General features: G+C 41.7%; 1 protein-coding gene across 2 annotated transcripts in view; it reads left to right on the top strand.

Annotated features, from left to right (window-relative positions):
* The first annotated feature begins 549 nt into the window (after window positions 1-549).
* Window positions 550-23,474, top strand: part of PLAT (plasminogen activator, tissue type) — a 40,898-nt gene continuing 17,973 nt past the window's right edge. Inside the window, exons 1-5 of one of the 2 annotated variants that reach the window (XM_043984719.1) lie at window positions 550-641; window positions 18,586-18,679; window positions 21,235-21,277; window positions 22,499-22,636; window positions 23,274-23,384. In XM_043984719.1, coding sequence (XP_043840654.1) covers window positions 18,614-18,679; window positions 21,235-21,277; window positions 22,499-22,636; window positions 23,274-23,384 — 358 coding nt within the window. In that variant the 5' untranslated portion in view covers window positions 550-641; window positions 18,586-18,613. The remainder of the gene's footprint in view (window positions 642-18,585; window positions 18,680-21,234; window positions 21,278-22,498; window positions 22,637-23,273; window positions 23,385-23,474) is intronic. The other variant, XM_043984718.1, reaches the window with a different exon arrangement.

The raw sequence follows: 23,474 nt of genomic DNA, 5'->3' as shown, positions 1-23,474 counted from the left end.
TGGGTGGTTCTGCCCCCTGAGTGACCTGGGCAAGTCATTTCCTCCCTCTGGACATCAGAGGGACTCTCAGTGATCAGACTAGATGACCTCCAAGGTCCCTTCCAGCAATATGACTCTGTACAGACCAGCATTTCCCAGTTTTCATCTGACCACTGGCTCCATCTCAACTTGCTCTATCCCATCCTTGAATTGGTGGGCTTGCACCTGTCCAGCCCTTCCTATCACACGTCATTGGAGGCCAGAGAGCTCAAGACTGGATAAAAACTTCCCTGCACTTGTCTGTTTATTTATTGATATACTTAGAAATTCTAGAGTGTCTTTACAAAATCAAAGCCAGTGAATAATACAGACTGGCCCAAAGCCAGCCAGGGCTGGCTCTGTTGACTATCTCATACTTCCTCCCCCTCCTTAGGGAAAAAAAAAAAAAAAACAGGCCCGCCCCAGCTTGCCTCCATCACTACAGCCTGTCCATTAGGCATTCTCCTGGAGGAAAGAAGCCCGCCCACTCCCTGCCCCAGTCTCCACCTCTGTCCCAGGAATTTAAAGGAGCCGGGAACTGTTCGGGGAACTCAGAGCTGAGATTCAGCCACAAGCTGCAGCTTCGGAGAAAGCCTTTGGAGGGGTACGGAGGAGAAGGAGAGGTAGGTTGAATATCGGCCCTTCCATCCTCTGTCTGTCAGCTGGGATCCTCTTTTCCCTTTTTTAGGAGTCCTGAGGAAATCCCAACAATGAAGGGACTTCTGAAAGTTAGGGTTAGCTGTGCACTTTGGGCAGAAGAAGGATGGAAGTGGGACCTCTTTCTTGCAACTCTCTCCATTTGCCTTGGAGCTTAATGAAGTGTTGGGGCCCTGGGCTGGGGTAAGAGAGAGGGCTGTTTATAGTGTGAAGAAAGGAAGGAAGATAAAGGGAGAAAGCAAAGAATAAGGAAGGGAAAAGGGAAGAAATAAAATGCCAAGTCCACAGGCTTCCAGTTCTGGGGCATGGGTAGGAAAGTTTGATAAGTACAACCCTGGGAGAAGAAACCTCTCATATGCAGAGTGAGGAAAAAGTGAAAAGCGGTGTGCAGAAATGGTCTGAGAACACCTGATGACTAATGGACCTGAAGTCAGCTTCTTCTGGGACATTAGCATGATATCAGTTTACCTGTCTAATACTGGTTGAGTGGCTCCTAATTAGTAGCTGGAATGGGAAAATCAAGGGGGAGGGTGCAGTCCCCCTTTAGAAGGATTTCAGTTTCATGCTGAAGTGTGTTGGGTGGGGGTGGGCAGGACAAATGATCTGCACGCACAAAGACCTCTGTTTTCATTCCCTAGATTTCTTCCCTATGTTCCTTACTGTTTTGTACCCACCCTTCTTACCTGGCTGATGATAGAGTACTTTAAGGATTTCTTTCTCCAATTGTGGAAGCAAAATAATAAGATGAATAGGCTTTACTTACATAACACTCACTCCCAAGGAAGTCTATGAACCTCTCTAGGTTTTCACCTGTGCAATCTTTAATTTTCTTAACCTCCCAAGGAGGAAAGAAGGAGGCAAACATACTGAGTTCTCACACCACTGCCAGCAAACAGCACAAAAGAGTATAGTGACTTACCTAAGGTCACACAGCAATTTGGTGGCAGAGCTGGACCACCAGCTGAGGTCTCCTGGCTCCTTAGTGACAGCTCAAGCCACTAATGTCCTCCTGCCTCCCCGCCCTATTCTCTTCTGAAAAAAACCATAAGAAAAAAAAGGAATAGGGAAGAAGGAGACAGTCTGCTAATAATTTTTTGTGAAGAACACTCTCCCATTCCCATGCATATGTGTGGGCATCTGAAGATCCAGACACTGAGAAGGTCTTGGATCAATATGTGAACACTCAGTTTAAAAAAGAAAGATGCTTCCTATTGGTGCATTAGCAAGGATACCTTGGCTATTGAGTTATAAATAGCACCATTCCTCCCTTCTGTGTGGGCTGGCCCACCTTTTCAGAGATGCCAGCCTTAGTCTCTGAAATTTAACCCAAGCAAATAATACCTTTCTCTGATCCACGAAGCTCATTCTTAGTCCTATCTCCCCTAGGCCATTTCAGTTTATCTCTGAAAGCCTGGAGTCAGTTTCTCCTGATACTCATGATAATTCCTCATTTGTGTGGAAGTGTCCAGTGCTCCCCTGGGACATAGTGGAGTATCATGAGATAGAGAGATGCTGCATGAGATACTGACACAACCAGGCACAGCAAGAACCTTAGGAAGAGGCTGACTCATTAGCTTGTAAATTCCTATAGACCAGAAGCCTTACTCAGTAAACAAATGTTGATTAATTGAGTAGATTATCCTCGTGTTATCAGCTCTCTCATTTGGTGGTTAAAGCAAGTCAGCTAAAGCCAAGTCTACACGATATCAAATATCTGGGAGAAAACTGAAGAAAGGGATGAATTCTTTAATTAAATTTAATTATTTAGTGAGCATCAGTCTGAAGCGTACAGCAGACAGTTGGGGATGAGGTATTGGAACTTAGGAGAGAGGGATGAGGGTTGGATATGTAAATTTGGGAGCCATCAATACATGATCTTTGCATCTGTAGAACTGATGTGATCACAGACAGAGAGAGTAGAGAGAAGGAGGCACAGAACAAAGCCCTGGGGACACTAATCGATAGGGGGTAGGACACCAAGAGGTGCATACTGCCAAATGCCAGTCTTCTTCCCCCCTCCCCCCCCCCATGCCAAATATACTTAGCCCCTTCCCCTGCCTGAAGGCTTTCAGTTTCTAGCCTGTTCAGAGTGGCTAGGTGACTTGTTCAAGGTCATATAGGTAGTAAATATCCCAATCAGGATTTGAACCCAAGTTGCCTGACTCCAAAGCCCATGTTCTTTCCATTATTGTGCCTCAAGATCAGTACTTGGTTCTGTGCTGGTCCACATTTTTATTAGTGACTTGGATGAAGTTTATGAAGCTTTTGAAATTTTCAAATGGCACAAGGCTGGAGGGCATTAACTAACACGTGGGTAATAGGATCGGGAGTCAGAAAGATCTGGAGGAACTAATGCAATCAGTCAGTCCATCAATAAACACTTATTAAGTGCCTACTATGAACCAGGCACTATGCGAAGTCCTGGAACATTAGACCAAATCAAATAAAATTACATTTAATTGGGATGTGTTTGGGTTCAAAAAATTAAGTTTACAAGGATAAGATGTGGGTGTTATGACTAGACAGCAATTTGTTTGAATAAAGTCTGGGGATTCTAGTGGATTGTAAAGTTCAATTTGAATCAGTAGGGTTATATAGCAAAAAAAAAGAAGTAAATAAATAGCAACAAACATGAATTTTTCTTTCAAGAGGTATTTTTTATTAACTTGTGCAATCTTAGGTTAAACTAAGAGATACACAGGGTCCAGAGTTGGGATATGATGAGTCCTGCCATACTTGTGGTATTGTTTAGTTACAGGCATGTCATTTTAGGAAGGAGGGTATAAAACTGAAGAGAGTATAGAGGAGGGCAACCAGGATGGCAAAGAACCTTGAGATCAAGCCATTAAAAGACTGGTTGAGGGAAGTGGAGATGTCTTACCCAGAGGAGAGAAGGATGAATGGCATATATGGTAGCCATCTTCCAATATTTGAAGACTCTTATATGGAAGAGTAATTACACTGGTTGTGTTTGTTTCCAGAGGACAGACCTGGGATCAGCGGGTAAAACTTATAGAGAGGAAGATATAAATTTGATATGTGTATGCACTCACACATACACATGCATACATGTGTATGTAAAGACATATAAATAGTATATGTACATGTAAACACATATGTACACATACATACACTCATAAAAATAAAAACAAATATCCCTGACAATTAGAGCTGTCCTAAGTGGATGAACTCTCTGTCACTGGAGATAGTGAGTTCCCTTTCATTGGAAGTCTTCCAGTAAAGACCCAGTGACCACTTTTCAGGTATATTGTACAGGTGTGGGCTGGATGACCTCTGAGGTCAGCTCTGACAGTCTGTGATTCTTTAGCCATGTACAAATGATGTCTCTAAGTTTGTCCAACTGGGAGGACGTAGGATTAGTTCAAGAGTTCCTATAGGTTCCTTTGAAAGTACACAAGTTGTTTTTAATCAGCATTATGTAACAGGAGTGAGTTTTCTACTATTAATCATACTCGTGTTGTCAGAAGTAAATAGGGCAAAGCTTTGAATTCATATAAATTCTATATGTGACCTCAAATTTTTAGATATATGGATTTTTTTTCCTTTTTAATCTGGTTATTTGGCCCTGTGTAGACAAAGCCAAAAAGTAAAAAAACAGAATGAAGGGATTTGAACTCAAAACCCAACACTTTCTGATGACAATAGAATACAATTCTTACTGCCTCTTTTTTGTTGTTGTTGAGTCATTTTCAATTGTGTCTGACTCTTTGTGACCCCATTTGGGGTTTTCTTAGCAAAGATGCTGGAATGATTTGTCATTTCCTTCTTCAGCTCATTTTACAGATGAGTAAACTGAGGCCAACAGGGTTAAGCGACTTGCCCAGGGTCACACAGCTAGTGTCTGAAGCCAGATTTGAACTCGGGAAGATGAGTCTTCCTGACTCTAGGACTGGTGCTCTATCTACTGCACCACCTAGGGGCCTCTAAGGGTGTTTAAATTACACTCTAATATTTTTCTAATTCGTGTTATTAGAGCATGTTACTAACATCACCATCACGACAATAGCCAGCATTTATATAGCACTTTAAAGTTTACAAAGCACTTTATAGGTACATCTCCTTTGATTTTTATAACAACCCTGGGAGGCAGATATTATTATTATCTCCATTTTACAGATGAGGAAAACAAGGCAGACAGAAATTAAATGACTTGTTCAGGGTCACACAGCTAGGAAATGTTTGAACTCAGGCCTTTCTGACTCCCCAGCATTTCATCCACTACAACTATTTGATAAGCCCTATGTGGAAAAAACTCTTTTCTTAGTCACAGAACCTGCTTCTCTCCATCAGTAACATGAGCTTATGAGTATTTATGGTTTCATGGGAGATGAGATGAAAGGATGAAGATGATTTATCAAGAGCCATTCCCACTATTGGAAAACAGTGCACACCATCCAAACTACTGATTCTATCGAGTAGACTGTCCATTTACAAAGGACAATAAAATTTTATTGACTTCATTAATCTGCATGTGAAATAGACTTTTCTGGGGATAATCAAGTTACAAGGAACAAGAATGATTATAGTTAGTTAGAAAATAAGGTCTGAAAGGAAAGAGGGAGGAAAGGCAGTGACTTTCCAGACCTCTCCCCACGATCCCTCCAAATAGCTTCAAATAATGCCATAAGAAAGAAAAGAGGGGAAATGTTCCCATAGCTACAGGCCTAACTTGGTTTAGTCTAGTCCATGACAGCATAATCTAGCCTGGCATAGCATAACCTAATGTAATCTAGTTCATTGAGCATGACCTACCTTAATATAGTGAGGATAACAATAGTTACCATTTACTGTACCTAGTGGTTTAAGGTTTACAAAGCAATTTACATACATTACTTTATTTGAGCCCCAAAATAATAAGTGTTATTCTTCTTCCCATTTTACAGATGAGGAAACTGTGACTAAGCTAGGTTGAGTGACTTGCCTGGGTAGTATGTTTTGAAGATGGGATTTGGAAACTGGGTCACCTGTCCAGGCCTAATCCAGTATGGCTTAGCCTAGCATTAACCTAGCCCAATTTAGCCTTTCATGGCTAACAGTGGCCTTGGAGATCATCTCGTCTAACCCTTTGAATTTACTGTCAAAGAAAAGGAGGTCTGGTCACAACTAGCTGGTAAAAGAACCAGGACTAGAGCCCTATTATATGTTAACTGTACAGGGAGATATTACTTAAATGTACCTAACTGTAATAGGGCTATGGATTAACTGCATGTCAGTTTCCTAATTGGACACCTTCAAGGATTGTCCATAAGGCAGCTGAGAATAGAAATGAGGGATGACTTGGGAAAGGTGTGCTGAAAATGGATCTACTGCACTCTTGATTTATAGATTTACATAGTCGGGGAGCCTTCGGGGTTGTGGGTAGGATGTACCTGGCAATCCATTTCGAATCATGGCCACCTCAAGGGTTCACCATTTGCTTGAGCTGACACCAGAGAAAGCAGAGAATTCCTCCACTCGGGACTCTGCCTTGACCCATAGGAGTATAGAGGTTCTAAGAAGGTATCAGGGAATCTAGACTGAAGTCAGTCAACAGTTTCCTAAGTATATGGGAATCCCTGAGGATTCTAGAATCTCATTGCCTCTTGGAAGATCCCCAGGTAAATTTGAGTTCTACCTATGGACTTTGCTCCTCCCCCCTAACCCCACCCCAATAATGTACCATCCCCAAACTGCCATGCTTACCTGTGGGCTCATTGTTACTTTGCTATTTCAGAGAAAAGTAGTGGTCTACTGGGAACCTACCTCTTAGGAGACAGTGGTTTTTGGTCTGCTAGCCTTCATTGCCAGAGAGCTAAGAAATAAAAATTTTAATAGCTTAAGCCAAAGGATTTCAGATGGGCACTGGCAGGTTTGTTAGACATTTGAATGGAGTGACAATATATAAAGGAAGTTCTAAATCCTTTTCCACTTGAGAGCTTCAAAAACAGTGAGAGAGGGGAGGATGGCAGATTATAAATCTGGCCACAAGGTATGGATCATTAAAAAAAAAAAAAAAAGACCACACAGGAAATGTTATTCTGCTCTTACTCTTCCCTGCCTGTTATAATCATAGGAAAAGGAAACATATTATTTTGTTTGGTTATAGCTAAGGTTATGCCAAAACCAGGGACGGCCATCCAGGCCACAGAAAAGCAAAGCAAAGGTGTTTTTTTTGGAAAGTCCCCTTTTCCTTATTTTCCAGCCTCACATTTTTGTTCATGTAAAGCCTTGTGTCCAACCCAACCTGGACATGGTCCCTATCAAATGGGTCTTATCAGGGGTGAGATTCTGGCAGTCAGCTGCTCATTCTGGTTTCTTCTTGTCACTGAAGGTAACCACTTAGGCTTTTGATGCCTAGCTGCTCTCTAAGGCTGTCAATTACAGAACAGTTGCCAACCTGCACATTGATACTGGGGGAAATTTCCTCCAAGAAAAGTTTTCTATATGGATGAAATCATAGATCCAGACCACCTTCCTGAAAGAGTGGACAGAAGTTCAGAACACAAGTAGAGGTATTTACCTGTGTATCAGAATTACAGAATCAGTGAAAAACAAATAAAAATCTGATAAAATCAAGTAAAGGCACCCTCCTTGAACAGGAAACAAAATGTACACTATGAGTGTAGACAATTGGTAGGTAGGATGAGATAAAGGTTTATTGGATCAATAGAACCAGTCACAAGTTGATACAGAGGATGTAGGATATTTGAAGGCAGCAGGAAATACACCTATCAGCTTTTTGCCATTAACTGATAACATTCTTTATAACTTGTAACATATTAAAAACCACTTATATGGAACTTCCCTTTCCAGAGCACAATTACAAATCTGGAAAGGAGGTTAGAGATTACCTAATCCAACACTCATTTTTTTTTTTTTTGCGGGGCAATGAGGGTTAAGTGACCTGCCCAGGGTCACACAGCTAGTAAGTGTCAAGTGTCTGAGGTCGCATTTGAACTTAGGTCCTCCTGCCCCCAACACTCTCATTTTAAAAGGAGGCAAATGAGGAGACATGACTTGAGTAGAAAGCAGCAGAGTAAGGACTTGGGGTCGTGTCTTCGGATTCCAAGTTCAGGGATTTCCTTCCATCTGAGGCCTCTTCCTCCTTGCGAGTTAGTCATACTTCAATGTGACATAATGGAAGGTGAGTAAAAAAAAGGGAGGCGTAGTGGATTGGGCACCGGACTTGTTACGCTCATGTTACCATATTATGCAAAGCTTCAGTTTTCTATTTCCTGACTGTCCAGCATGGAAACTTGGAAGTAAAATGGAGCATTATTGTATTATTTTGTATTTCATTTCCTGATTATGCACTTGACTGGGGAGGGTGGAGCATCCTTAAAGAACAATAATTATTATTCAACAAGAATCCTATTTTATGGTGTTTTTTGGATTTATTTAAATTCCAGCTTCAAAGCTAACATTTCAATGAACAGATTAACTAGAGTTTTCAGAAGGAACTAGGATTGTTAAATTCTTCTTGTTTGGGGTTTTGTTGTTATTGTTGGGACTGGTCCATTTAACGAGTTTAGGTGAGGCTGTAATCATTTAAATAATACCTCATGTTTTTATAACACTGAGATTTGAAAAGTAATTCTCCCTTGACATCCATTGTGAGGCAAGTAGTGTTATCCTGTTTTAGAGAGGAGAAAATTCAGGTTCAAAGAAGTTACTTGAATTGCTCATAGTATGTGTTAGAACTAGAATTCAAACCCAAATCTCTCCTGATTCCTAGTCTAAATGATGCTGATTCAGTTATGTCCAACTCTTTGTGACCCCATTTGGGATTTTCTTGGCAAAGATACTGGTGTGGCTTGTCATTTCCTTCTCCAGCTCATTTTATAGATGAAGAAGCTGAGGCAAACAGGATTAAGTGACTCGCTCAGGGTCACACAGCTAGTCTGAGGTTGGATTTTAACTCAGTTCCTCCTGATTCCAGGGCCACTGAACCACTTAGCTGCCCTGAGATCTAGTCTATTTCTTCCACAGCCAGTCCCAGATAACCTGCAGGCTAGACTGATGGTAATAAGGCATGTTAAGAATTAATTTTTCCAACTTACATGAACTGATGCTGAGTGAAGTGAGCAGAACTAGGAGAACATTATACACAGTAACAGCAAAATTGTGTGATGATCAACTGTGATAGACTTAGCTCTTCTCAGCAATACAATGATCCAAGGCAATTCAAAAAAGACTCATGATGGAAAATACTCTCCTCATCCAGAGAAAGAACTATGAAGTCTAAATGCAGATTGAAAAATGCTATTTTCACTTTGTTGGGTTTTTTCTTTTTTGTGTTTTTTCCCTCTTGTTCTGATTCTTCTTTCACAATATGACTAATATGGAACTATGTTTAATATGATTATACATATATACTTATGTATATATACATATATAACCTATATCAGATTGTCTTCGGGAGGGGGTGGGAAGGGAGGGAGGGAAAAATTTTGGAACTCAAAATCTTATAAAAATGAATGACGGAGGGGCGGCTAGGTGGAACAGTGGATAAAGCACCGGCCCTGGATTCAGGAGTACCTGAGTTCAAATCTGGCCTTAGACACTTGACACTTACTAGCTGTGTGACCCTGGGCAAGTCATTTAACCCCCATTGCCCTGCAAAAAAAAAAAAAAAAAAAAAGAATGACGGGCAGCTAGGTGGTGCAGTGGATAGAGCACTGGCCCTGGAGTCAGGAGTACCTGAGTTCAAATCCGGCCTCAGACACTTAACACTTACTAGCTGTGTGACCCTGGGCAAGTCACTTAACCCCAATTGCCTCACTAAAAAAAAAAATGAATGACAAAAAACAAAACAAAACAAAAAATCTGTTGGGGCAGCTAGGTGGCGCAGTGGATAAAGCACTGGCCCTGGGTCCAGGAAGACCTGAGTTCAAATGCGACCTCAGACACTTGACACTTACTAGCTGTGTGACCCTGGGAAAGTCATTTAACCCTTATTGCTCAACAAAAACAAAACAAAACAAAATGAATGTGGAAAACTATCTTTACATGTAATTGGAAAAATAAAATACTATTAAGAAAAAAATAATTTTTCCATGACAATTTGGCTAATTTCATATTTCACACCAAAGCTCACAAGACTTTTGCCTCCTTTCCACTTTTGGTGAATAGTTTAAATAGGTAAATAGTTACAAAATAATATTCTGTTTAAAATAATATTCTGTCTACTCCACTCATCAATAAGGAAAAATAGGCTGGTATATTCTTCTACTTCTACCCTCTCCCACTCCTCTAGCTTCCTCAAAATTTATTTTTTTAATTTATCAAAAAGACAGAGAAGGAACACTTGACACATAGGAGGGACCTTTATGAAAAGCTAAGAATGAATGAAAAAGGGTTTATATAATGAAAGTTTTCTTTTGAAACAGTGGCTCTAGGAATTGATATGACAACTTCTTCACCTATATAGCTAATAGTGTAACAGCTAGACAGGAATTCTTTTCTTCCAACTCCAAGGTCAGCAGCACTCTTTTGTAATCAATTATTTTTTTTAATCCATCATGTAGACCAGTAATTATAATTAAGTCCATTAGATTCTTTTGTGAGGGAGGACTTTTTTAAAAATTACAAACTTAATAATCACCAAACACAAACACTCATATAAAACAATCACAGAAAGGATTTGAAATGAAACTGTGGTCTCCTATCCCATAATTTATTTTAACTAGTATATATTGAATTTAACAAGCTGGTAACAAAATCGCCATGTTTATTTGTGTTCCCTTCTAGAATTCTCTGTTATATCCTGTAAAATTTTTAAAACATGTTTTATTGTTTGAGAACAGGATTTGAAAGAAGTTGAGCAATGAGCATGAGGTCAATGGATTCCTCAGAGACAGAAGGATGATGAAAATATAAAGTGTAGAATTGCAGAATGTTAGCCTTGGAAGGAAACTTAGGAGATTGTGCAGTTCAGCATCCTTGTTCCTATAGATAAAGAAACAGAGGTCCGGAGAGATGAAATGACTAGATTTGAATCCAGGTCTTCTGCCTCTAGTTGTCTCTCCAATACAACATGCTTGGACTCCTTGGCAGTGAGGTGCAGTGGAAACAAGGCTAGCTGTGGAGTCGGAAGACCTGGGTTAGAATCCTACTTTTGGCAATTACTGACCATGTGACCTTACACAAATCACCTATACTTTCTGGGGCTCCATTTCCTCATCTGGAAAATGAAAGGGTTGGACTAGATTGTAAGCTGGAAGGGACATCAGAGTCCATTAAGTCCTTTATTTTCCTGCTAAGAAAATAGAGGCACAGGGAGGCTTTTAAAAAAGTAACTTGCAGGGGCAGCTAGGTGGCGCAGTGGATGGAGCACTGGCCCTGGATTCAGGAGTACCTGAGTTCAGATCTGGCCTCAGACACTTGACACTTACTAGCTGTGTGACCTTGGGCAAGTCACTTAACCCCAATTGCCTCACAAAAAAAAAAGTAACTTGCAGGGGGCAGCTAGGTGGCACAGTGGATAAAGCACTGGCCCTGGATTCAGGAATACCTGAGTTCAAATCCTGCCTCAGACACTTGACACTTACTAGCTGTGAGACCCTGGACAAGTCACTTAACCCCCAATGCCCCGCCCCCCCCCAAAAGTAACTTGCCCAGGTAAGATTTGAACTGAACTTGTCTTGATTACAAGTCCGGTGCCCAATCCACTACGCCTCATTGCCTCTTCTCCTTCATATTCTCCCTTTGAGCTGTAGGTCTTTCTCAAGACTCTGAGAGTCTTCTCTCTTCTCTCCCAACACTCTCTCACTTGGTGACGTCATCACTTCTATGGATTTAATTATCATCTCTACAGAGATGATTTCCAGATGCATGTATCCAGACCTAGCGTCTCTCTCCTAAGCTCCGGTCATGCATCTTTGTATGCCTATTGGGCATTTCAGATGGAATGTTCTGGAGCCATCTTGAATTTCACAAGTTCAAATCAAAGCTCTTTATCTTTTGCCTCAAAATTGGTATATTTGATTGTTGGCCAAACTCTATTTATGGATACACTCTCTTCTCTGGGTTTTTCCTGGGTCCTCTGCCTTCCCATCTGTCTGTTCCTTTGCAGTCTCCCTTGTTGGATCATCATCTATCTCCCACTCCCTAACTATGGGTATACACCCCTCCCCTCAAGGCTCTATCCTAACCTTTCTACACTTTCTCATTTGGTGACCCTTTTGGCTCCCATGGGTTCAATGTTCATCTCTCTGTGGATGATTCTGAGATTTCTACATCCAGCACTAGCCACTTTCCTGAGTATTGCCAATTGAACACTGGTCATTTTGTTTGTTTGTTTGTTTGTTTGTGAGGCAATTGGGGTTATGTGACTTGCCCAGGGCCACACAGCTAGTACATGTCAAGGGTCTGAAGCCAGATTTGAACTCAGGTCCTCCTGAATCCAAGGCCGGTGCTCTATCCACTGTGCCACCTAGCTGCCCCCAAACACTGGTCATTTTGAATTGGATGTCCCATAGGCATCTCAGTTCTGCATCTTCAAAATCAAATTCATTATCTTTTCCCCTAAACCCCTCCTTCTTCTGAACTTTTTAATTTCTTTTTTTTTGTGTGGGGCAATAAGGGTTAAGTGACTTGCCCAGGGTCACACAGCTAGTAAGTGTCAAGTGTCTGAGGTCATATTTGAACTCAGGTCCTCCTGAATCCAGGGCCAGTACTCTATTCGCTGTGCCACCTAGCTACCCCCATAAACTTTTTTATTTCTGTCAAAGGCACCAGCATCCTTCCAAACTTGAAATCATCTCCAATTTCTCATTCTCCCCCCCCTCCCCGGCCCTGACTTATATTCAATCAGTTGCTGAGTCTTATAGATTCTGCCTCCACAACATCTCTCATCTCTATCTCCTTCTCTTCACTCACACAGCTACCACCTTAGTTCTCACATCGATTATTGAAATAGCCTCTTGAATGTAATCTTGCCTCAAGTCTCTTCTCTCTCCAGTCCGTTCTCATCACTCCCCTGCTCCACAAACGCCAGTGCTCCTTCTCACCCAGCCATGTGACTTCGGACAATTCACTTAACCTCGTTAGACCTCGGTTCCTCATTCCCAAAGGGGGTCGGACTACGTAGTCTCTAGGGTCCCTTCTAGCTCCAGATCCAAACTCTATGCATGCTTAAGGTCAAATGCAAACCCCTCCGCTTGGTGTTTAAAGCTCACCACCAGCAGGCACCAATCTCTCTTTCCAAGCCGATTGCACGTGACTCTTCCTCAGGCTCTTTACTCATGCTCCGGACAAATTGGACTGCTGGGTGCTCTCCACCTGCGTCCTCGCACAGGCTGCTTCCCATCCCTGGAGTTCTTGCCAGTCCCTTTACTCACCTCTGCTTCTTGGAATCCCCAGCTCCCTCCAGAAGCCTTTCCTGATGCTCCTAGTCATCAGTGCACTCTTCCCTACCTCAAATCACTGTGCATTTTTTAATTAATAAAGTATTTTATTTTTTTTCCGTTACATATAAAGATAGTTCTCAACCTTTGTTTATACAAGCTTTACAATTTCAGATTTTTCTCCCTCCCTCCCCTCCCCCCCTCTCCCCTAGACAGCAGGTAATCTGATATAGGTTATATATATATATACACACACATAATAACATTAATCCTATTTCTGCATTAGTCATGTTATAAGAGAAAAAAAATCAGAGCAATGATGGAAAACCTCAAAATAGAAAGAAAACAACAGCATCAAAAACAAAAGAAATAGTATGGTTCATTTAGCATCTATACTCCGCAGTTCTTTTTTTTTTTTTCCTGGATTTGGAGATCCTCTTCCATCACGAGTTCCCTGGAACTCTTCCGTACCATTGCATTGGTGAGAAGAATATAGTCCATCACAGTAGATCAACACTCAAAGTTGATGTTACTGTGTACAATGTTCTTCTAGTTCTGCTCATCTCACTCATCATCAGCCCACACAAGACCCTCCAGGTTTCTCTGAACTCCTCCTGCTCATCGTTTCTTATAGCACAATAGTATTCCATTGTATTCATATACCACAACTTGTCCAGCCATTCCCCAATTGATGGGCACCCCCTCAACTTCCAATTCTTTGCCACCACAAAAAGAGCAGCTATAAATATTTTTGTACATGTGGGTCATTTTCCCCTTCCATGATCTCTTTGGGAAAAAGACCCAAAAGTGGTATTCACTGTGCATTTATTTTGTATATGGATGTCCTCTTCCCTGTGGACAGGTACCCTTCAATATTTAAGTTCCTTGAAGGCAGGAGCTGTGTGTCTTACTTTTACATGTATATCCCCAACACTTAGCATAGTGTTCAGTATACTGTTGTTCAGTTGTTTCAGTAGAATCCAACTCTACCTCATCCCATTTGGGGTTTCCCTGGCAAAAGATACTGGAGTGGTTTGCCATTTCCTTCTCCAGCTCATTTTACAGATGAAGAGCTGAGGGAGACAGTGTAAAGGGACTTTCCCAAGGTGGCACAGCTAGTAAGTGTCTGATGTAGGATTTGAACTCATTAAATAGGAGTCTTCCTAATTCCAAACCTAGTGGTCTACCTGTTGCAACACATAGCTGAGCCTATGCTCAGTATATAGCAGACACTTAATACATGCTTGGTGATGGATGATTGTTTTTATAGACATGCCCAAAATCATAATGGTTATGTGATCCTGGTCAAGTCATTTAACTTCTTTGAAACTACATTTGTAACAGATAGGATACAGGGACTGGACCTGTAATTTTGATGATATAGGGAACTTTTCTTCTGAGATAAGGAAACCCCTTTTACCAAAGCAAGTATCAGCAACTTATAGCCTTTAGAGAGTTGCGCAGAGACTAAGAGGTCAAGTGACTTGCCCAGGGTCTTCTAGTCAGTGTGTAGGTAGGGATGGGGAGATAATTAATTGTACAATGGTCTTTCTGGCTCTGCAGAAAGCTTGCTGACCATTATGACACACTGCTTCTCATTTGTAAATGAGAACTAAACAACTCTGCAGATCAAAGAAGATCAAAGGAGATAATATATGGAAAGCGATCTGTAAATTGTAAATAACTTGATAAATGTGAGTTAAAGGAAAGAATTGCATAGAGACCCCAGTTGTACTGGAGTCCTTTAGTCTTATGCTCTTTCCACTATGACTCATTAGAAAATAGTACAGTAGTACTAACCAGGGTGAAACAGTTTTATCAGAATGCCAGAAATAGGTTTGATTCAAAAATCTTTACTGCCCATGCCTGAAACAGCATTTTAGCTTTGAGGACCACGGGCCTGGACTTCTCTCACTTTGTAGTACCTCTCCCTCGTGTCCTTAAAGTGATATATTTGGTGAATCTCTGCAGAAAAACCACAAGAAATCCATATCACAACATAGTGGGTTTATTTTTTTTTCTTGGCACACTTCAGATCTGAGAGGTCCTTTAAGTTCGATCAGCTAGAAAAAAAAATCACCTTATTGTCTATAAATCAACCACCTGAAGATATTTTTCTAAGCTTGTCTTTTTGAAAATTTCAACTTTGAATCAACCTCATTCAACTCCTCCCCGCCCCTCAATCTTACCAGCTATCGTCTGAAGAATTTCCCATCCATACCAGCAAGGGAGCTAAGAAATATTCAAAATCTAGCCCACAGATCCATTGTGTGGCTTACCGGGTTGTTGTTTTTTTTTGGGGGGGGGGTAGTGTTGCATTCTCCCTTTCCTTTGCCCAGGCAGTGTCCCAGACCCCTACCTACCCCCAGCCATTCTGACAAAGGACAGACAAGGAAACTTTTCATGTACCATCCCCCCTTCCCTCGTCTCTTTTCCATCAATTTCACTGGCTCACTCTGCTGGCCCAGTGACTAAGTCCTTTGTCATCTTTCCATCCCACCAGCCCCTCCAGCTGCTCTAATAGGCTCTGTTTATGCAGCATGGGTTCAGCTACAGTTCTGTTTGTGTGTGAGACTAGCTTGAACTGGATTAGCTCTGTGTGTGTGTGTGTGTGTGTGTGTGTGTGTGTGTGGTTGCTGAGGAGGGGGAGTGTTAGTAGGGAGATAGGGGGAATGGGAGGCAGTAGGGAAGCATCCTTATTGAGAGCCGGATTAAAAAAAACAGGAAAAATGCCAACCCATGCTGAACCTCAAGAGGAAAATAAAATAACTTCCTCTTTCCCTGTTTTCTTAAGTCTTAAATGCAAAAAGTATTTAGGGCTCCATGTCCCTAGTACTGTTGGACATTCTATGGCCAATGAAAGTGTGGACATTCCTTTCATTCATGCAGCTAGAGCACAATCCCCTCCATACTTTAGTAGGTGGTTTCCTGGGTTGCTGTGGCTTAAAAAAAAAAAAAAATTAACCCCCCCCCGTTGTCCAGCTTCCAGATAAAGGCCTTCTCCATGTTTAGCTAGACTAGGACTTGTATAAGGCACAGTCTGTTTTCCAGTCTGTACTCAGGTTTCCGTTTCCAATTTGGTGGGAGCTGCCAGGCCTTATGCTCTATTGACTCAGAGACTTTGGAAACTTGGGGTAACCTCTCCACACCAAGGAGGCAATAGAGAAATGCTTTAGGGGAGGCAGGCTGACAGGTGAACAAAAAAGGTTAAAAGTGAGTTGTTTTTATTTTACTAAGTTATGGAAATGGTTATTTTAGTCTGTAAATTTAAAATGAAATTTTAAAAAGCGAATTTTCCCTCATTTTCCAGCACTTAGGATTGTGTTCAGTTTGTGGTGTCTGGGGTTCGTGAAAGATGGAACTTACAGGGTATCAATTCAGTTCGAGTACCCACTATATATATATATATATATATATGAAAAATAGTATTTATAAAGTGCTTTAAGGTTTGCAAAGGCTTTACTTATGTTATTTCATTTGTTATAGGAAAGGCAAGATAATAGTAATGGGGAGATGAGCAGGAAGTAATCAGAATGGAAGGGCTGGTTAATTTAGGAAGAAAGAATAAAGTTCAATTCATTCATTCATTTATTCCTTGTTTATTGAGGTATTTGAAATTTCCGGGCACTATCCTGCATATTGTGATGGATATTATGCCTTCATGATCAGGCTAAGATAATAATAACTTGGCGGGGGGGCACCAATTTGTAATTTTGTTAAATCTACACATACTAAGAAGAGAAATTTATTCGAAAAGCACCACTTGAGGAAATAGCAACAGGATGAAATCAAGAAGAGGGAGTTAAAGGGGAAATTAGGAAAAATGGAGAAAGGGAAAATTTAGGGAAAGCAGGAGAAATTCCTTGTGCTCAGAATATTCCAAAGTGTGTGCTAGTCTGGGAATACCTTGGCATTTCCCCTCCTTTCTTTTGGAATGGCCAAGAAATGAAAATTCTAGGCCCTTTCCTGTGTATAAAATAATGTCATTGCAAAAAGCAGCAGGTGGAAGTGGGCATGTTCTGAACTGCCCAAGTCAGACAAAGACCCAAACAGAGGAGCTGGGAGTGAGGACAGACGCATAGGCAGGAAATCCCTCTGAGTTCATCCAGTATATTCTTTTGGGGGGAGTCTTTCTAGATCAAATATCCCTGCATATCCTCCTCACCCTCCCACCCCCTCATTTCAATCAGCCCTTCACTCCTCAGTTTTTCTTCATTTTCCAGGTGTGGGTTGCCCAGGAAGAGTTCAGTCAGGTATAATGAGCCCTCTCGTCCGTCTCTCATTCACCCTGAAAAGATCAAGTGGGAAGGTGGGGGATGACTTAACTTTGGCAGGATTTTTATAAAAGAACAAAGAGGAAGAATAAAGGCTAGGAGAGTAAAAGGTTAGGCAGGAGCTGTCTCTGAACAGATGGAGGAAGCCTAGTTCCTTAGAGCCTTGGGGGAAGAAGGGGGAGGTAAAGAGGAGGGGAATGGGATCAAGAGATTGTTGTGACTGAAGGGAAATGAGTCAAAGGAAGAAAGGCATTGATTTAATTCTTGTGGATGAAGGAGCGAGTCAGCTTGCCAGACCACAAAATAACACCCCAACCAACTAACCTACTTTAAGCTCCAAGGACAAGACAGGAGGGAAAGGCAAATGGAAACTGGAAGACTGGGATCCAGAAAGAGAGGAGCTGAATCCTGCAAACAGGATGCTCGCTCTCCTGTTCCCACAGTGCTGGACTCGGCACCATCAACAGAAAATGAGACAGTTGGTTAGGCTGGGAGCAGGGAGAGGAGTGACATTTGCTGGTAAGCATCAGGAATGTATCTAGAATCTGCATCAGTAGCAATGATGGGGAAGGCACTGAGGACAAATTGGGGCTCAACTAGTGCTGATGTGCCAACAGTGAGATCCAAAGAAGTTAATAATTTCCTCTGGAAAAATGAGAGACAGAGAGAGACAGAGAGACAGAGAGACAGAGGCAGAAATCACTTGTATAGGAACTCAGGCTAGAGTGCATGACTAGCTAGCTATAAGGAAGTACCTTTGAACACCTCTTACAGCCTATAGATGGGACGCATTTCCTGACCATTGTTGGCATTGGTACATTTTCCATTCTTCTTAACCTTTCCTCTAAAAATGCTCCTTTGTCTGACATCAGTGCTTGAGTCACTGAGTACTACCATGTACCTAGTTTCCCATGATTGAAATCTTGAAGTTATCTTTGATTTTCTTCCCTTCTCCCTTACCTCTCATATACAATAAAAAATCCCAATCCTTGTCAATTCTACTTTGGCAAAATTTCTCAAATCTTAAGTAAACTATAAGATCTTTGAGGGCAGAGACAGTGTTATATCTAAACTTCGTATCTTTCCTAAAGTTTAGAGCAGTGCTCTATATGCAGATTTCAGTCTGGTTCTGAATCTAGACAAAGAAGGATCCAGTCATATTAGAGCCTGTAGGTGCTAAATTATGTCTTGTAGGTGCTAAATAAATATCGGTTGATTGACTGGATTTCATGGTTTCCTGCCAGTCCTCATCTCACAATATTAATCCCATTCTTCTCTTCTGTTTTAAGAACTTGAAAGAAATCAAAGAAAGGAAGAATGAAAATGACTGGCAAATTCTTCGGGGTTTTGCTGCTCTTTGGAGCAGTCTCTCTCTCCTGCCAGGTAAGGAGCCTGTTCGTGTACATTATATTTATTATCCTATGAGGGTCAGTTGAAGGAACTGGGCACCTTTGAGGGCTTATCAGGTAGAAGAGGGAACAGACATGTTCTCTTAGGCCCCAGAAGATAGAATCAGGAGTGATGATTGGAAGGCACAAAGAGGCAAATTGATGTCAGGAATAACGTACTATTTAGAGCTATCCATATGGATTCAATCATGGATCTAGACTAGAAAAGCCCAGAGGGGTAACTAGGCCAACTCTCTCTTTTTTCCCAAGGTAACAGAGGTAGTAAGTGGCAGGCTGTGCTGCCTTTGGAGGTGGTGGATTCTCCCTTACTAAAGGACATCACACAGAGACTGACTGACCACTTACTGGATGTGTTGTGCTAGGGATTTCTTTTTGCTTATGAGTTGGACCACATGGCTGCCAAATCCTTTATGTGACAGCATGGAGTAGGCTCTCAATAAACACTTGATTTGTGATGGAAGAGCCCTGAACCAGGAGTCAGTAGATGTCTTCCTATAGAGGGGTCATCCTACAAAGGTGACTTACACTGGTAACTTATCTTTATTCTATGCTCCAGGATGTACTAAGGATCTTTTTCTAAAGTGATGGTCACGGGGCAGTTAGGTGGCACAGTGGATAAAGCACCGACCCTGGATTTAGGAAGACCTGAGTTCAAATCCAGATTCAGACACTTGACACTTACTAGCTGTGTGACCCTGGGCAAGTCACTTAACCCTCATTGCCCTGCAAAAAAAAAATTTTAATAAATAAAAATAAATAAAGTGATGGGAAGCAGTTATAGAACCGTGGAAGATGAGTGGGAGAAAGGTCATCTGGGTCAGCCCAGATATAGTACCATGCTTGAAACCCACCTCTGAGAATCATGGCAAGATTATTCCATGTAAAAGACATTCAGGACTTTGCTTGGAACAATTCACATAGAACTCTAGGTGGGCACTTATATTCTGAGTTGGAAAAGTTGCCTCATAATGCAGATGACCTCTATATCATGAATATGTTGTAGTAGATAGAATACTGGACTTAAAATGAGGAAGAACAAGGTTCAAATACTACCTCTGACACATACCTAGCCTCTTTGACCATGGGCAAGTCACTTGACTTTTCTCAGCCTCCAATTCTTCATTTGTAAAATGGGGATAATAATACCTGCAGTACCTACCTCACAAGGTGTTAATAATAGTTATAGCTAGTATTTATATAGTACTGTAAGATTTATAAAGTGCCTTATGGGTATTATCTTTTTTTTGGTGGGGCAGTGAGGGTTAAGTTATTTGCTCAGAGTCACACAGCTAGTTAAGTGTCAAGTGTCTGAGGCTGGATTTGAACTCTGGTCCTCCTGAATCCAGGGCTGGTACTTTATACACTGTGCCACCTAGCTGCCCCCAGTATTATCTTTTTTAATCCTCACAACTCCAAGAGGTTCTGTGATATTATCAGTTCCATTTTACAGATGAGAAAACTAAGCCAGAGGTTAAGTGACTTATCTAAGGTCACACAGCTAATAAGAATCTGAGGGAGGATTTGAACTCGTCTTCCTGATTGCTGTAGGTCCAATGCTCTGGCTGCCATCACGTAATGAGGCTCAAATGAGATAATCTACATAAAGTGCTCTGTAAAGCTTCAACTTCTATGACACCCTCAGCTATTATTATGTCATTGTCCTTGGGAGCTTCTTTGGATCACCTTTTTTTTTTGTTGTTGAGACAATGAGGGTTATGTGACTTGCCCAGGGTCACACAGCTAGTAAGTGTCAAGTGTCTGAGGCCAGATTTGAACTCAGGTCCTCCTGAATCCAGGGCCAGTGCTCTATCCACTGTGCCACCTAGCTGCCCCGGATCACTTTTAAGGAATTAGTTAAGTCAGTACAGAAGCAATTTAGAGCATGTCCAAGTTGAAAGGAATCTTAGAGATGTCTAGTCCAATGCCCTCCTTTTTACAAAGGAGGACATGAAGACCCAGAGAGGTTATGCTTTGCCCAATATCTATGGTGAGAAAAGGACCTAGGTCTGCTGACTCCAGTGTTTGTATTTCATGAATCAAGTACTTGTGAGAGCCTACAACACACTCTTGCAAAGCTCAGATGTTTGGGAAGAAACAGAAGCATAAGATACGGTCCTTTGCTTAAAGGAGATCATAGTCTAGCTGAGGAGACAGGCTACAGACTATTCTGGTCTAAGAGACCTACAAATGCAAGGTGTAAATGCCAAGGGAAAGTTGTGTTGCAACAAGCAACACAAGAATCCATAGAAAGGTAGCACCCAGTTAGGGGTGAGCTGATCAAGGAAGGCTTTCTGGAAAAGGTGGACTTTACTGGGGCCTGGAATGATGGGTAAGATTTAGACAGGTGGGAGAAGTGGAACAGACTTGACCTACAGTAAGGAGAAATTAGTTTGAGGGAAGACATGAACAGGAGCCCCCAGGGGGAGAGGGTGCCTTGGGTGCCTGCTTTGGTAGGTATTTACTAAATAGTTATCTCCTGAGATGCCCCCAATTCACACATCTCTCTTCTCTTCCCTGGTTTCTTTGCAGGACTTTCACAACCGTTTCAAACGAGGAGCTAGATCCTACAAAAGTGAGTGAGAGGTGGGACTGAGGAGGACAGATTTGAGAAAGCAGAGCCCATGTACTTACTGTTGTAAGAAGTCATTAAACTAGGGTGGAGAGAGGGAGGAGAGGTAGTAAAGGATGTTCTTAATGCATACACAACCCTGTTTGCACAAGCTATGCAAAAGTTATGTTCTGTAAAGGGAGTAAGTCCGCTGAAATATATATGCACATATACATATCTATATGCTATTAATGACTGTTAAACAGTGATCATTCTGTTGTTTAACATTTATTCAACAAGCATGCATTAAGTGCATAATATATACCAAGCACTGTTCATTCATTCATTCATTCATTCATTCAATCAACAAATATTTATTGAACATCTCCTACATACAAGGAATTGTACCGGCATCAGAGGTGATGCAAAGATGTCCAAGGCACTGTTCCTGTCATCAAAGGGCAATATAGTCATGGAGCCATAAATCTTAAAGGAGATTGGAGATTACGTATCCACTAGTCAAATATCTGTTACAGAGAGGGAAACCAAGTCCAGAGAAGGCAAGCGAGTTGCCCAAGCCCATAGAGCCCGTTAAGGTCAAATCCTTTTTGATCCAGGTCTTCTGATTCTCAGTCCAACATTCTTTCCTGGGCTATAATCCCACTCCTCCATTTTGGGGTGAGAGGTTGTTTAATCTCTCTGTGCCTGGTGTGTTTTTTTCCGTTTATGAACCTTAGCAATCACCTCTGACTCCTGTTCAATATAAGAAAAAAGTCCAAGATGCCATTTGGAAGGGAATTTACTGTCTTTTGTCCTGTAAAATGGGGGGGGGGGGTAGGAATGATACCAATTTTGGTGCCCATCTCATATAGTTAAATGAGATAACATTCCAAGTGCTTTGCAAACTTCAAAGTACTATGTATTTTGGTTTTGTTTTGTTTTGTTTTTAGTGAGGCAATTGGGTTAAGTGACTTGCCCAGGGTCACACAGCTAGTAAGTGTTAAGTGTCTGAGGCCGAATTTGAACTCAGGTACTCCTGACTCCAGGGCCGGTGCCCTATCCACTGCGCCATCTAGCTGCCCCTAAAGTACTATGTAAATGGCAACTACTATCATGAGGATCATTATTATTTGTGTGGGCATTGGCTTGGAATTGTGGGCTTTCTCTTAGTGGGATGAAGGGGACTGAGCATCATTTAGATAGTGCAGAAAACACTCAAGAGGGTTGTCCTGCTTCTTGTTATAGAAATCTGCAAAGATGAAAAAACCCAGATGGTTTACCAGCCGCGGCAATCGTGGCTGCGACCTGCGCTCAGAAGTAACCGAGTAGAATTTTGCAGGTGTGATAGTGGCTCCATCCAGTGTCACAGCGTACCTGTCCAGAGTAAGCATCGTTATTGGGGTTTGCCCTTAAAACTCCAAATACTCAGTCTCATTTACTGGAAATCTGTCCTTGGACGGTCACAGAACTTTTGAGAGTCAGACAGACAGATAGACAGAAGACAGACAAGCAGACAAGTGTTGGGAGGACTAAGCTTTCTTCCCAGTGCCTCAGTAAAATGCCTCTCCTCTTCATCTCTACCTATTGACACATTTTCTATACTTTAAGAGTCAGGTAAAATGCCATCTCTTCCAGGAAGCTGATCCTGATTGCCTAGGTCATTTGTTCCATGAGTGCAAAGGACTATATCTTAGCTAAACTTTGCATCATGCCCAGTACCAAGGGCTCTACATACAGTAGGTGCTTAAATAAATGCTTATCAAAGTGCTAGTGACAAGAGGAATAACTAACTGAGCCCTCATGGAAGATCTATTGCTAGAGTAACCAAGAATGACTGGGCCTGAAGTGAGTGTGAAAATGTAGGGGGATAAGAAAGAAAAGGAAGAACAAGATGATGGGCAAGAGATGAAATTTAGAGGTGAGGGAGCTGTCTTTAGTTATATATACACTGCCCCTCCTTTCTCCCCCCCCCCTTAGGGCTGCTTTGAAAATTAACTCCAGCCTTCTTTGCTTTTAATAGGTTGCAGTGAACCAAGATGCTTCAATGGGGGGACTTGTAAACAGGCCTTGTATTTCTCAGATTTTATCTGCCAGTGTCCCAGAGGTTTTGCAGGAAAACGATGTGAAATAGGTGAGTGCTTGAGTGAATGAATAAACCCCAGCTCTACAGAGGAAGACAGAGTGTGGGAACAAGCCAAGAGCCAGTCAGCAGGCCAAAGAG

This window comes from Dromiciops gliroides, chromosome 2 (genome assembly GCF_019393635.1).
Source record: "Dromiciops gliroides isolate mDroGli1 chromosome 2, mDroGli1.pri, whole genome shotgun sequence".
NCBI lineage: Eukaryota > Metazoa > Chordata > Mammalia > Microbiotheria > Microbiotheriidae > Dromiciops > Dromiciops gliroides.
Note: the sequence above shows the minus strand (reverse complement) of the source record. Positions and strands in the feature narration are given on the sequence as shown.